A 15444-nucleotide genomic window follows, 5' to 3' on the forward strand; every position below is an offset into this window, starting at 1 on the left:
CCAACCCGCCCAGCCGCTAGGGAGTCCCAATGCCTCTGTGTCAGGCCCCTTGGGGCTCTCCTCCCGCCGGGCGGTGGAGGAACCCCCGTGCAGCCGCGCCCCAAGAAGGATGGCAGCGGATAGAGCCCGGACCCGGCGCCGGTACCACGAATTACAGACCTACTCACCATCTTGGGCTACGGAAGGAGAAAGAAAGAAAAGAGAATTGTGGGAAATATGTATGCGACCTCGGAGATCGCGAGAACTGGCGCCTGCGCGGGATTTCGGATTTAAAGCCACAGGACTCCTTTCGCCCGAAACTCAGATCGGGGCGTTGCCTAGAGCGGGAGGCGGGTCTGTGAGACCGGAAGGGGCGTGGAGACGGTGGCGAGCTCCCCCAGGCCCGGGGAGGCGCGGGCGAACCGGGGCTTCCCGAGCGCCGCCGCTCACTCGTCCCCCACTCGGCCCCGGCCAGGTGCTCCCCGGGCCCGGGGTCCGCGGACCAGGTGTGGGCGTTGGGGCAGGGTCGCCTTGTGTTTACCCCCGAGTGGCTGCGCCAGGACCCGGGCCGAGCGCTGGGGCGTGGGGAGAGAGGGTGGTCGGGCCGAGACCCCAGAGCCAAGAGGCCGTCGGCGCGGCGGAGGGCAGAAGCCTTGCGTGGCGGCGCCCCGGGCGTGGAGCAGGGCTGTGGGGGTAGATTAGGAAGGACTAGTTGGGTAAAGGGGTGGAGCAGGCATGGGGGCGTGGAAGCGGCTGGCGGGGGGCAGGTGGTGAGCTCCTGCACGCCTGTCGCGGACATGCGTGGGCCTGGTCTCGGAGAAGTCGGCTGGAGCCCCGCAGGATGCTGCGGGCTTGTCAGCGGTTCTAGGATGAGCTCGCCCACGGAGAGGGTGTGAAACGTCCGCAGTGCACCTGTGTGCAAACAGATTGGACGAGTTTGTTTGGCAGAAAGGGAATCCCGGGAGAGCGGCACGTTCTGCTGAGGTGGGGGCATGGAGGTGGGCAGCTGGGGTTGGCTGTGCTCACGCCAGACTCGGTCCCAGGTGCTGACTGGTGGCCTCAGACCTCTGACCCCTGCCTGCACTGCCCAAAGCCCCACCATGGCCCAGCAGAGGGCCCTGCCACAGAGCAAGGAGACACTGCTGCAGTCTTACAACAAACGACTCAAGGACGATGTCAAGTCCATCATGGACAACTTCACCGAGATCATCAAAACCGCCAAGGTAGGTGGGGGCCTCCAGTCTCCTGCCCCGTCTGAGACCAAAGGAAGGTGCCGGGTCTAGAGAGTGTGGACAGTGTGAGCTGAGTGATTGGCCTGCCCTGGTCAAGAGTGTAACGAGTGCTCTGTGCAAGGTGGTCGGGATACAGCAGCAGTAACACCCAGGCCAACAGATCAGTAATTAAACCGCAGGCCCTGGTGAGGCAGTGGTGCAGGACTCTAATCCAATTGCCAGGTTCAACATCCGGCACCACTTACTAGCTGTGGGTTTGGATGGGACTTGATTTCTCAGCGCCTCGGTTTCCCTGTAGGGTCCTTGTGATGATTGGATGAGGTTATCTGTGTAAATTGGCTGCTACGGGACCTGACAGGGACACAGGCATCATAGCTATTGCCAGTGAGTGCGGTCACAGGGAGAAGCTGGGGAAGGCCCCTCCAGGTGGAGAGAGCGGTCAGCATTGGGGTCAGTGGGGCCGGATCATTGCATGACCACTGCAGACTTGGAAGGCTTGTTTGAGCAGTAACGGTGATGATGAAAGCTAGCATTTGCTTAGTGTTCACTACACGTCAGACCATGCTGGGAGGGCTATCTGTGTCCTATCCCATTTCATCTTCACAAGACTGTGAAGCAGATAGCTCTGTCCTTTCCATTTTCAGAGGATAAAACTGAGTCTCAAAGTTTAGTAACTTGCCAAAGATCATTCTAATAACTGGCAGAGCCACGATTTGAATCCAGGAAGTCTGGCTCCTGACCACTTAGGGTACCCTGACCCCAGCTCGTACCCTGGCAAGGCCCCTTGGGGAAGCTCTGTCCAGGTGGATGGGTTGGGCAGTTAGTAGCCTGGACCATTTAGTGTCGGGCATTTACTATCTTAACACATTTACAGGCTCTCTGGTCTTTCCTGGCCTCAGGTTTGCACACCTGTAAACTAGAGATGGCTGACGAGGTGTCTGTGAGAATTCTGTAAGATGGTGATGGTCAAGGGCATAACACGGTGCCCGGCACCCAGGAAGTGCTCAGTAAACAGTCACTTAAAAAGATACATTGTCCTTTCACTCATCCATCCAGCTTACTGAGTCTCCGAGCTGGTGACACTAGTCTGTACTGAACAAGGCTCCACACCCCAAAAAGACTTGACCTAGACCTCCCTGCTCCACGCCCAGCAGTGTGTAGGCATCCGTCTGTCCTGCCGAAGGTACCTACTGTCTCCTTAGAACAGAACGAGAGAGGGAAGCTGAACACTGCCCGAGATCTGGTAGCAGCACCCACTGTAGGAAGGAAGACGGCGGGACGTGGGTGTGCTGAAGCCGGTGCGTCCCTGTGGGCCAGGCACCTGCCAACTCCAGGCTTTCTCGTTTGTCCTCCAGATTGAGGATGAGACGCAGGTGTCCAGGGCCACTCAGGGTGAGCAGGACAATTACGAGATGCACGTGCGAGCCGCCAACATCGTGAGTCACCAAGTGGAGGGCCCAGCCCAGGCTCCGGCGCCTTGGGGTCCTCACTGGGGTTCCTGGGTGGGGGGCAAATCACTTCTCCGGAGCCTCCCTCAGGGGGAGGGCTGTCTGTGGCAGCGTGTGAGGGGTGGGCAGGTAGCTGGCTTCGTCCATCCTGTTGAGTGCTATGCAGTGGCTGGAAAGGGGTCGGCCCTTCCTTGCTGACGAGCGAGCCCCAAGATGCATTATGAATGAAATGCAAATTGCCAAGTGAAACAGGATGTACGTTTTGGTCCTTTCTGATGTCACAGAACAAGCACATCAACCAAATATTTCCATAGTTGTGTGCCCGTGGGTAAAACACATAGGAAAGGTCCCAGAGGAATCTGTTCTTCTGGCAGGCATGCTGCCCAAGGGAGGGCAGGGCAGGTGGTTAAACGGGGTGCTAGTTTCATCTGTGGGGTTGGCGGTTCTGAGACGCAGAATGTGTGCTTGGATAACTTACGTGATTGGAGATCAGAACCACTAGGTCAGAAGCCAGGGGCCAAGTGAGGGGAGGGACTAGGGAGCTGGCGGCACCTGCTGTCTGCCCTGCGTGCCAGGGAAGCATTTCGTGCAATCGCGGGGGTGCTGGGGACCCTGCCTTCCTGTAACTTACCTGCTGGCTCTCGCACTTCTCACAACGACCCTGTGAAGGTCAGTGCCGTAGTCCCTCTTTGCAGTTGAGGAAACTGAAGCCATTGCTTGGCCAGAATCCGGCCCATGGCGACAGGGCGCTGTCACTGCCTCACCTGCCTGCCCCGGTTCCGACTGCCGCAGGTCCGAGCTGGTGAGTCCCTGATGAAGCTGGTGTCCGACCTCAAGCAATTCCTCATTCTCAACGACTTCCCTTCGGTGAATGAGGCCATCGACCAGCGCAACCAGCAGCTGCGAGCGCTGCAGGAGGAGTGCGACCGGAAGCTCATCACCCTGCGGGACGAAATCTCCATCGACCTCTACGAGCTGGAGGAGGAGTATTACTCGTCCAGGTACAAATAGGGCTGCGCGCCGCACAGCGCGGACCTGCGGACCTGGGCCCGGCCAGCAGGTGCGGCCCAGCCGGACCCAGCAGCCCCGGAGGTCCTGTTTTTCCAAACCCTGCCTGGTTTCAGAGCAGAGCTCATGGTCAGAGCGTTTGATCAACAGACAATTTACACCATCCACCGGGCCCTGGGCATCGGGATGAAAATCACAGAACTTCAGGGGTTGGGAGGGCGAAGCCTGGAGAAGGAAGGGCCGAGCCCGCGTTCCTGCCTGGGGTGCCTGTTGCCTATTTTTGCGACTGTCTCCTCCTTTTAGCTTTTTAATCAATATTTAGACATTCCAGCCAAGGCTTAGCTCCTCTTGGCCACCAGGTGCATGTCCAGGACACCAGTGCTTCCCCAGGGAAGTAATTCCATGTGGGCATCACCAAACCCCCAGTGTGTGGGTGGGTGGGGGGGCGTCCTGGGCAGGAGGAGGAAAAAGCCCAGCAAAGGGTGGCCTTGAAAGCCAGGCCTGGGGCACTTGGACCACCTAGTTCCTGTCCATGGAGCCAGAGCCCTCCTACGTGCGAGGCCCATGCTGGGCCCACGGGATAGCAGTGGGCAAGACCCATCACCCCAGCTCTCATGGGGCCACTTAGAATCCTGAAACCTGAGGCCATTTGAGCTAGAGGGGCCCTGAGAAATCTGAGTAACTTACTAAGGGGGAAACTGAGGCTGGAGCCTGGGAGGCCTTACACCTCCAGCCCCATTAACTTGGAGAATCAAGACTCAGTCCAGCAGACAGAGTCCATGCCCCCTGTGCCCTCACCTGGACAAACCTGCCCTCCCTGTGGTAGGTTCTAAATGTTTCTTTCTGCCTCATGAAGCTATGCTGGGGCCACAGCTGCGCCGATCCAGCATGGTCTGTGGTCTGGGCTTGGAATCAGTGGCCCCTCATGGTCCCTGTCCATCTTGGCCTCTGTGGGAAGGGACAGTGTGTCACTGCCCAGCTGGAGCGGTTCTAGACTTTTCCAGAGTGTTCTGGGGCCGCCTCTGGTCCTTGATACCCATCGGCTCAGCGACATGTGGCAATTGCCTCCTAACACCAGGCCTTCTGAGAAGTGTCCTGAATGAGTCCCTGGGGGGATTTCAGACCCCACTGGGGTTGTGGCTCACAGCCCTGCTGGCTTTGCAGAGTCCCTTCACATCCCTGTTTATCGCCGTTGTCCCCAAGGGCCAGGCCTCTAGACTTAGCAGCTACAGGACAGCAATTCAGCTCTGCCTCTTGAGGTTGAGGGCAGAGGGGAGGGGAGGGGACCTGCCCAAAGTCACTCAGCAGGGCTGAGGGGGAACCCATGAGGGCTGAACACCAGGCTTCCCACACATGTCGCCCCCATTAGTATGTGGTTCACTGAGGCGGGTTCTGGGCTGGCCTGGTGGCCCCTCTGGCTGTCCCTGGTGCCTCAGGAGGCCGAGTTCCTATGATGCCTGTAAGTGGCCAGGGCTCAGCTGAGCCAGGGCCTGCAGGCTGTGTGCCGCTCCCTGCTTCTCCCTCCAGCTGTGACCAACCTGAGCCCCCAGCGCTCAGCCCGCCCTCCAGCCTCCGAGGCCCTGCTGCCCCGCAGGCCCATCTCCACGCTTGCTCGCATGCTTTCCACTCGTGATTTGCTCTTGCTCTGCCTCTTGCCCTCTGCTGTCTTATGGGACACTGCTCTGTGCCCAGGACGGTTTCTGAGACTGAACGCCAAGGGCAGGAGCAAGGGAGGGAACGAGGGTCAGGGCAGGACGTGGGAGAAAGCCAGCTAGACAAGTGAGGGGTCGGTCGTGCTCTAGAGTCCCCCTCAACAGCCTCGGGAGCCATGCTCTTCACCGGCCCTCTCTTCTCCTGTACCCCAAGTCCTCCAGCAGCCAAGTTAGAGATGGGAACTATTCAAGGAGCCTGTCTGAAGTCGCACAGCTGGTCAGTGGCACAGCTGGTCAGTGGCACAGCTGGTCAGTGGCACAGGACAGAATACCAGGCCTGTTCCTGGCACCGCATTCGAGCTCAGTACCAGCCAGCAGCTGACCTGGAAGTGAGGCAGGGTCTCCGCCCTCCTTGTAAAGTGTAGGCCATGGAGAGACCGTAGAGCTTTGGACATTGGTTCCCTCTGCCAGTGAAGCTGGCAGCTCCCCTGCCAGAGGGCAGCTGGAGCCAGGACGGGAGGTGCAGCGGGGCTAGGACAGCCATGTGACAGGACAGACACCTGGGTGATCGGTGGAGGGACCTACCTAGGTCATGCAGTCACGCAGACCTGCCCTGGCTGGTCCCGGAAGGCTCCCACTTTAGGGTGCTGAAGGACCCTGAAGCAAAGGTGGCCCCAGTGCCTCCCCCTCAGCCAAGCCTGCTTGACAGGGTCCAGCACAGAAGAGAAGAAGGGAGAGGCAGGTCTGGGGTGCGGTCTGTTTTCTTAACTCTGCTTCTGTCTCACGTTTCCCTCCCCTGGCTTCCATCTCTGCCTGCTCCTGTCTCCCTGGCTTTCTGGTGGTGGAAAAGCTCGAGTCTTTGCGAAGCTAATGACCTGCCTCTGTGTGAAGCTTACTGGAGGCTGGACCTCGACACAGACACCGCTGATGGCCTCTCGGCCCCTCTGCTGGCATCCCCGGAGCCCAGCGCTGGGCCTCTGCCAGCTGCAGCTCCTGCCCACTCCCACGCCAGTGGCCCTGGTCCCTCAGAGCATGCCTGAGTATCCCCTTCCCCCCAGGGCCCCTAGGATCTTAGGGACAAAATTTGCTGCTGTCCTCTGGGCCTGCCAGAGCCTCACTCTATTCAGCCTTGGTTTCTGCTTGGGGACTGCTGTGGCCTCCTTGGGAACCTCATCGGCACAGGGACAGCCCACCCAGGAGCGCTGGGGGAAAGGAGTTCCCCCATCCATTTCCGGGGTGACCCACTCTGCCTTCCCAGCCAGCTGGGTGGAAAGAAGTTTCCAGGGGAGTTTGGCCTGGTGACTTAATGGGGGCAGGGAGGACGCCGATGTCAGACCTTCCCCGAGCCTGCTGTTTAAACTGGGGAGGGCTCTAGTGGACACTATAGCCACGTCCTGACTCCCACCCTCAGGCCGGCCTCCTGTGCAACTACCAAGCTGCCTTGCCTGAAGGGACCCCATGGGGCTGGGGGCAGGGCTGCCTGTTCACACAGAAGCCAGGCGGGCCGGGTCCTTCCTAATTCTGCTACTTACACAGTGGTTTTTTGTAACAAGACTTGAATAAAAACACCACGGCAAAGGCCCTTTTGCGTTAGTTCGTTTGTTCTTGTTCACATCTGCTCAGCCTGGGATCACACCTGATCTCCTAGTGGCTGTGGGAATAACGGCTCCTGGACTCTGCCTGGACGGCTTTGGGTGCCAGGTCAGCCTTCTCCCCTCGGAGGCTCTGGACAAGCAGGGGTTCAGTTAGTTTGGGGTTATAGCTGCATTCCCGTTGCAGATTTGCTCTGGACCTAGATCCTTAATATTTGGTGAATGAAAAACTACTGCCATAACTGCACATTATGTGGCCCAGGCACCTGTACCATTAGTCGGTGCTGTTGTCACCTGCATTTCAGGGAGGGGTGGCCATGGGCTGGAAAGGGGTTGAAGCATTGTATCCACGGTCACGGATCTGGGAAGCAAAGTGGCAGAAATCAGGACTCACCAGATGGAACACTAGGCTCAGTGCCACTGTGCCAGGGGTTAACTGAGAATGTGGGCAGGGTCACAACAGAAGAGCCATGACTTCAAGCCTCCGCCCTGTCACTATTGTAAGTGGGCATTTTCCCGCCAAATCGTGTCGTAACACGGGGCTTTTTTGACATTTTCTCGCCAAAATTAGACTTTCCGTAAAATATTCATATCTTTCGATCTATTTGATATTTTTCTATGAAACTTTCAGTGTTTTAGTTTAAAAAGAGGTCTCTATTTATTTACTTTGCAAAATTTTTGCCGGTTCCAACTAGAGGCGATATGACGAGTTTACTCGTTTCCCACAAAAAATGTGTTAAGAAGGCCGATCATCAGGACCTGCACTTGGAACTCAACAACTGTTTTCTCTCCCTGGCCTGTGGCAACTCACATGGCACCTACCACCTCCGTCCAGTGAAGACCTCAACAAAGCCTCAGGGACCTCCCTGGAGACGAGACACAGACAAACCCACACTTGTGACGTGGGCTGGAGTCCCACTGAAAGGACCCGTCGTCCCTGTCACTTCGCACTCCCAGCCCCTTCAACTGGCTCTTGCTTTGATGGTTAAAACTGATCATCCCCGGAAGGGCATGTGCGTGGCCTAAGGAGAGCGCTTACAGAAATTACTGTGGGATTGTAAGTCTACAGAGGGGAAGACGAAATCGTCCCCTCCCTAACACATCACCTCGTGGCAGAGGTCAGGGGAAGAAAGTTAAATTCTTCATGTTTCGACTGTATCTTACTAGCAGGCTCTTCAAACAGCCTTTCGAAGTAGTAACTTAGGACTCCATGGCCCCTTCCTTCCTTCCTTCCCCTGGTGAACATCACGTCCCTTCCCACCCCAAGGTGACCCTCAAAAGGTTGAGCTGTGTGACAGCCTGTAATTCCCCCGTTAAGGGACAGGGGTGTGGTGGTCGCAGCCTCAGGCTGGCAAACACTCCCCTCCCTCTCCTCATGAGTCCTTATAAAGGAGGAACCTTGTTTTAAGTCGGTCTGTGATCTTACTGTGCAGGGCAGCGGTCGCCCCTGAACGCCCGGGTCTCCCCTGAACGCCCCTTCCCTCCCTTCCCTTTCTGCTTAGCACACGCCATTATCCGCCACACGCCTTTATCCGCCACACATTATACAATGGCTTTATTACCAGTCGCCACTGAAATACCAACTCGACGAGGGCACTGTCGTGCTTTCTTGGGGCTCGGAGCGCGCCCGGCACCTGCTGGCGCGCAGGCCTTTCTGAACGAACGCGGCCCCGCCCGCTTCCACTTGGTACCGAATTATCGCAGGTCTATTCCTGTCGCCCCTAGTTACTGAACACCTACTGCGTGGGGGCACTGCGCTGGGGTGCGGGCGCAGAGGCCGGGACTCAGGGTCACCAGCACCGCCCCCACCTCGGGTCAGAGGACCGGGGGTCGAGGCCGAACTCACGGACTCGGCTGCGCCCGCGGCCGCCCGCGGCCCACAATGCTCTGCGCCCGGCTCCGCGCGCCTGTTCCGGCGAGTCCAGGCCTAGCTAATCGAGCACCGCACGCTGGGGGCTCGGCGCTGGGCGCCTGCGCCTGTGGTGTTTCCGGCAAGCGCGGCGCGGCATTGGAGGCCGGTTCGGTGAGGGTCGCGTGGGCCGGGGGTCACCGCGCTGGCGGGGGCCCTTTTTGTGGCAGAGGAGACCAGTGTGAGCCTCGGACGCTGCGTCCAGGCCCCCCTCCCCCCTGAGCAGGACCCCAATTGAGCCCCGCCCGACCCACGAGCCTCCAGCCATGGCTTCTCTGCTCGCCAAGGATGCCTACCTGCAGAGCCTGGCCAGGAAGATCTGCTCCCGGCCCAGCCCGGAGCCGCAGAAGCGCAAATCCGGTAAAGCGCTGCCCAGGGCCGCGACTGGGGGGGCTTCGGAAAGGGCCGCCCCCACTCCCCGACGTCGAGGGTGTACCCCACGCTGCACGCGGGGGAGCCTCCGGGTGGACGAGACACGTGGATGCTTGCAACAAGCATGGAAAATACTAGAAGAAATATAAGTGACGTTTAAAGTCCCTGGTATTTCCCTGCTTGCTGGGGGCATCAGCCTGGGGGTCCGAGGGTGTGAGCACCATCTGCTCACCGGGCAGGAAGCACGCCTGAGGTTTGGAGGAGGTGACCCTGTGCTCTGCGGAAGGTAGGGAAAAGGAAGAAAATGGCTCCTGCAGCGTAGGTTTACACGGCAGGGGTGACAGGGCTGCCCTCAGGAAGCAGACACATAGCCGGTGAAACAGGCAAACGGGCCTGCGCAGGGTCTGGACTTGTAAGTACTGCCTGCGCCACGAGGGGGGAGCAACAGGTTTTGGCATGGAACTAGCAGAGGAAAAACGATTTTTTTCTTTTTAAACAAAAAAATATATTCATTATAGAAAATTAGAAAAAGTGAGGTTTCAAATCAATCAGTTATTTGTTAGGTCGGTGTATTTCTAGTCCTTTTTCTAGGAATAACCTCATTTATTAAAACAATTCGGTTCCTATGCTATATACTCATTTTTCCCCATTTAAAATGTAAACGTTTTCTCTAGCCCTTAAAATGAAAGCCTGTGTCATTATTTTTGATGGTTACAGAGTAGTTGGTTGTACAGCAGTGTCATCATTTGTTCGGTATATGGATATTTAGGTTTTCCTAGTTTTCCACTCAATGTTGCGATGAACATCCTTGAGGCCAAGTTTTCACCGCGGACGGCTGGGTCACGTGTGTGGCTGTGTATCAGGGTTTTGATGTGTGTGACCAGTCTGCTATCTCTGGGAAGTTTGTGGTTCTGAGCTCTGTGGGTAAGATACTGAGCTCTTGATTCGCTTTCGAATCAAGCGAATCAAGCCTTTGCAAGACCTCCTGCCTGTTGAATGGATCAACTGAGGGGACAGTCCTTTCTCATTTTGTATTTCAGCTGGCAAAACTCAAGGTGCAGAAGCTGCTGGACCCCCCAAGAAGAAGAGGAAGAGAGCACAGAAGAAATCCCGGGAGCGGGAGGAGAAGGCTTCAGAGCCCAAGGCCCAGGCCCTGGGGAAGAAGTCTCTGGCCGCTTCCAAGGCCAGGAAGCCAGGCACAGCCCAGGAGGAGAAGGCCTCCATCTCCACAGGGGCCCCTGCAGGTGAGGAGCTCCAGGATGTTGGGCAGGGCTGGCTGGGACCCATGCAAGCGTGGTGCTCTCTGATCATAAGAAGAGACACCGTCAGGCACACTGGGATAATGGGAGCCTTCCCAAAGAGCGAGCTTTCAGAGGACAGCTTACAGGGGCTCGGGGTGGAATGGGGTCCCAGGAAGTACATGGTGGTTCCAGGCTAGATGGTTCCACGATGTGGCAAAGGGGCAAGACTGTGAGGATCTGGAGCCGCTTGGCTTGGAGAGCATTACTGCCCCTAAGTTTCTGAAGAGGCGTCGTGAACGCTGACTTGTTCAGGGGGAACACAGGCTGCAGAAGTTGAAGAAATGGCTCAACCTGTAGGAAGTGTTTTATAACGCACAAGGCTATGGAGCTGCCCTGCAGATCCACCAGTGGCCACCAGGGGGAGGGCAGTGCATGGAGACTCAGGCTTTGACGCTGGGCCCTAGGGAGCCAACAGGAAGGCCAGGGAGGGAAATCTCTTTTCAGCCCTCTTAACTCCTTGCTTGCAGATGGGCTGGCTACAGAGCCAGACTCCTTCTTCGCCCTGGACGTCCTGCGGCAGCGGCTGCATGAGAAGATCCAGGAGGCCCGGGGCCAGGTAGCTGGGGGAGCCCCTGGGGTGCTGGGAGCAACATGTTTGCCATGGTGGTTTCCCCTCTGTCTGGAGAGGAGGTCTTGGTGCTCTCTGTGGGGTTGGCTCCCAGCCCCGCCGGCCACTGTTCCCACCCCTGCAGTGGGTCCTGCCAGGGCCTCGGCAGCTCTGTTCTGTAAGAAATCAGGTGTAGTCCTCATTCAGGGAGCCTCAGTCCCCAGGGTCACCCGCTTTCTGCTGGCCTAGGAGAGGGGCTTAGCCTCCTCCCTCTGGGAAGCCACCTTTGCTGAATACCACACTGAATGACACTTCTGTCCACCTAAATGTCACGACAGCCCTATGAAGTAAGCAAGGACCTGGGATGAGGTGACCTGCCTGAGGTGACAACCACAACAAATACTGAGACCTGAACTACCCTCAGCTTTTTGTCCAGATGGCGTTGCTCCCTTACCCCCCCCCCCCCTCGCCTCCAACTCTGCCACCACACGCGCTTTCCCTGGGGACCTCCTTCAGGCCTCTTGCTGTGTGGGGACAGTCCCGTAGCATCTTTCTATACCATGCTGGGACAAGCCTGGGGGCAGGTTCCTAAGAGGTAATCCAGGCTGGGGCCCTGGCTTCCCGTAGAGCAGGTCTGGGGCTGGCTGGTCTGAGCCTTCTTGTTGGCCCTGGGGTGGAAAAGGCTGATGGTGGAGCAGAGCTTGGCCATTTCACCGCAGAATAGTGCTGTGGTCAACACAGGTGCTGAATCGTTGTGACCCAATGCCAAGTCCTGGGTGGTGGCTTTGGCAAACCCCTCAAGTCTGTCGAGTGGTGGAGGTTAGCGTCTCCTGTGTTGATCATTGGGAAGGTTTAGTACAACCGTGTTTGTAGTGTCCTGGCACATGGTCAGTGTCCCGGAACCAGAACCCATGGTTCCCACTTGGGGGGCCCCTTGTTCCTTTTGGGGTCACGTGCATTTTGGGTGATAGGTCATCAGAGTGGAAAGCTGAACTCAGTGGGTCCCTTGTCCTGCACAAGGCTTTTGTCACGTCCCTTCCCTGGTTCCATGTGCTGGGTGGGGCTGAAATTGGGAGACCCTTCGGAGTGAACACTGCTTCCTCTCCAGGGCAGTGCCGGGGAGCTGTCTCCTGCCGCTTTGGAGAAGAGACGGCGGCGGAAGCAGGAGCGGGACCGGAAGAAGAGGAAGCGAAAGGAACTGAGAGCAAAAGAGAAGGCGGCAAAGGCAGCTGAGGCCACAGGGGCTGCCGAGCCACCCCCTGAGGCACCCGCAGGGGAGGCGCAGGCTCAGCCGGGGCTGCTCTTCAATAAGGTGAGGGCCCGCGGTCGGCCACAGAGCTGCGGGCGCTGGGAGCCTGGCTCTGCCCCCTCTCGGCCCCCGGCACGGCTACCCCTCTGAGAAGTGGGGGTCGTGATGGTGCCTGTCCAGGGGGCTGGCGTGCGCAGAGCTGGAGGTGACGGGGCTGCCTCTCTCCCTCTGAGGTGGAGGTGAGCGGGGAGGAGCCGGCCAGCAGGGCCCAGCGCAGGAAGGAGAAGCGGCAGAAGCTGAAGGGGAACCTGACGCCGCTGACGGGGAAGAACTACCGGCAGCTGCTGGAGCGGCTGCAGGCACGGCAGAGCCAGCTGGAGGAGCTGCGTGAAAAGGACGTGGGCAAGGCCCGGGAGCTGGAGAGCAAGATGAAGTGGACCAACGTGCTGTACAAGGCCGAGGGCGTGCGGATCCGCGACGACGAGCGCCTGCTGCAGGAGGCCCTGAAGCGCAAGGAGAAGCGGCGGGCGCAGCGGCAGCGCCGGTGGGAGAAGCGCACGGCTCACGTGGTGGACAAGATGCAGCGACGGCAGGACCAGCGACGCCAGAACCTGCGCAAGAAGAAGGCGGCCAAGGCTGAGCGGCGCCTGGAGAAGGCCCGCAAGAAGGGCCGCATCCTGCCCCAGGACCTGGAGCGGGCCGGCCTGGCATGAGGCCTCACACGGCCCGGTGTCCAGACCATGCCCCAGCTTGGGCACCTTTACCACCTGGGGCTGCACCTCTGTCGGAGGCTTGAGGAGCGCCTCCATGTCACGTGACACCACAAGTCTGCCGTCCGTGCAGACTCCGGCTTCTCCGTGTAACGTGCAGGCTCACACTCAGGCTTGCTGTGAGGGCTCAGGTCACTCATGCAAAAGAGAACATTGTTGAGAACAGGGGCCCCGATCCTTTAGACCCAGTGAAGGGGCGAACCAATGCCAGGCTCCAGCCTTCTCTTGGGAGGCTGGAAAGCTACACAGAAGTTTGCAGGTGAGAGAGGAAGGAGCAGTGTGAGGGCGTGGGGACTTGGGACAGCATTTCACTGGCTCCTGCTTCCTTTCTCATGTTCATTCACAGAGGCAGGAAGGAAATGGCCGTGGTGTCAGAAACTCACTTTGGAAGGACGAAAATCCAACACCTATAGCTGGAGCAGAAGGTGGAGTTGACAGGCTGGGGTCACTGGGAGAAGATGAGGCCAACCTCAGGCATGATGAGAAATGAATGATTCTAAGATAATTTGTAAGAAGGGTAAGAATTAGAATTCAAGTTAAACACACATTAAGAATCCTAAAATAATGGATTCTAGTATACAAGATAAGAAACTATACTAAACTAAGGAAGAAAAAAAAGGAACCGAGTGGAATGATTATCTAGAAGGTAAGCGAGAGAACAAAACCAAGAACTGAGTGAGGTGAGTGGAACATACAGAGTAAGGTAGCAGAATTACATCCAAGCCTACAGGCAATCAAAATGAATGCACATTGACAACTCAGATGGAGTTTATGGTATGTGGGTTATATTTCAATAAAGCTGTTAATATTTACATTAAATTCCAGTGAAGAAACCTATAACTGCTCTAAAAAAGGGTTAAGTTTATTAATCAAACAGACTGAGTTGAAAGCTTTTATTGGGAAGTTACTTCCACATCTTCTGCTCACATTTCACTGGTCAAGACAAGTCACATGGCTGCACCCAACTTCCAGTGGGCATATGTAGTCCTACCCAGTGCCTGGAGGAGCCCTGGTGCCTCCCAAGAAAATGCTGCCTGCCCCCACTCTTGGCCCAAATTTCTGTATCAGGCTCTTAACTGCAAGCTACAGATGACAAGTCTGTTGATTTAAGCCGAAAGGGGATTTACTAAAAGGATATTAGGGCACATCCAACTTGAAGATGTCAGCATAAAACACATTTCCTCTACCGTGTTTCCCCGAGAATAAGACCTAGCTGGACAATCAGCTCTAATGTGTCTTTTGGAGCAAAAATTATAAAACCCGGTATTGTATTGTATTGTATTATATTAAATCATATAAGACCCAGTTTTATAGTAAAATAAGACTGGGTCTTACGTTAATTTTTGCTCCAAAAGATGCATTAGAGCTGATTGTCCGGCTAGGTCTTATTTTCGGGGAAACATGGTATTCTTTCAGAAAGCACGAAAAGCCAACTAGGAAAATAAAACACTCTATCTTAGATGTAACTAGGAAGCATTTGGTAGTCCAAACCATACAATAGGTGGATACTGCAAAAACAGGTTGAGCAGGGAGCAAAACGAATGAGAAGGGGGTGTCCTTGCTTAGAGACCTCTAGGAGGATTGCTAAGTCCCCTTCCCTGAGATGCAAATACAAAATCCTGTTCAGCAACGAGAATGTGATGGGTGACCTGGCAGACAGTGCCTGCGTGGAAGTTTGGTTCTGAGAAGCAGAGCGTGTGGCTCTGGGTGAACACTCACCAGATAAGCTATAGTTGCAGGAATTCGTTTGTTTGCGTTGGCTGTGGTGAGCGAGACATTGTAGTGGGAATGTTCCTATGGCTTCCTGTTATCTCTGACTTGGGTGTAGAGGCTAAAGGAGCTTATGCACACAACCCTGGGTTATAAGGAAAATCCTCGTTGCCCTGAAATACGATCTTTTCCCTCCCACAGTGACACTGTGCAAATATCCATGCCAGGAAATACCTTATTCACAACTGAGTTTCAGAGTGGGAATTAGTGTACAATCTCTGTGATTACACAAGATAAAAGGTACCGGTGAAACAAATGGCAAGTGAAGAGCCTGTGCCAAAAAATTTTTGCCACAGAACAGATGGAATTTTTCCAAATATTTTCCCATGCATTAAACAAGAAGCAGTCACCTCTATAAAACAAAACCCAAAGCAGAAAACCATGAGCTCATGGAGGACAGCAAATCAACAACGATTGAAAAAACACAAGCTCAGAGGAAGAGTGGAAGAAAAAGAAGTCACAGAAATTAAAATTAGAAGCATATGAAAGAAACTCCTAAACACACACAGGACATAGAAAAAAACACATGAAAACATAGGGAAATGAAATGGAAAAAGCACTTAGAAAAGTTTAAAGAGGATAGCTATGAAAGAAAGGCAAACAAGACCTAACCTA

General features: G+C 56.0%; 2 protein-coding genes across 3 annotated transcripts; both read left to right on the forward strand.

The window, feature by feature from the left end:
- The first annotated feature begins 109 nt into the window (after positions 1 to 109).
- Positions 110 to 6901, forward strand: MED22 (mediator complex subunit 22). 2 transcript variants are annotated; one of them, XM_088793387.1, is made up of 5 exons: positions 110 to 454; positions 1023 to 1202; positions 2567 to 2647; positions 3452 to 3660; positions 6170 to 6901. In XM_088793387.1, the coding sequence occupies exons 1-5, from the start codon at positions 110 to 112 to the stop codon at positions 6357 to 6359; spliced, it is 1005 nt and encodes a 334-aa protein (XP_088649513.1). In that variant the 3' UTR covers positions 6360 to 6901. The 2 variants fall into 2 exon arrangements, with proteins under 2 accessions (XP_088649513.1, XP_019584499.2); XM_019728940.3 differs by having other exon boundaries at positions 355 to 485.
- A 1963-nt stretch (positions 6902 to 8864) lies between these two features.
- On the forward strand, positions 8865 to 13896 carry SURF6 (surfeit 6). Its single transcript, XM_019728939.3, has 5 exons — positions 8865 to 9180; positions 10233 to 10436; positions 10961 to 11049; positions 12149 to 12352; positions 12523 to 13896. Exons 1-5 carry the CDS (start codon positions 9087 to 9089, stop codon positions 13000 to 13002), a joined length of 1071 nt encoding a protein of 356 aa, XP_019584498.3. The 5' UTR covers positions 8865 to 9086; the 3' UTR covers positions 13003 to 13896.
- The last annotated feature ends 1548 nt before the right edge of the window (positions 13897 to 15444 follow it).

This window comes from Rhinolophus sinicus, chromosome 16 (genome assembly GCF_057876585.1).
Source record: "Rhinolophus sinicus isolate RSI-liver-muscle chromosome 16, RSI-T2T, whole genome shotgun sequence".
Lineage (NCBI taxonomy): Eukaryota > Metazoa > Chordata > Mammalia > Chiroptera > Rhinolophidae > Rhinolophus > Rhinolophus sinicus.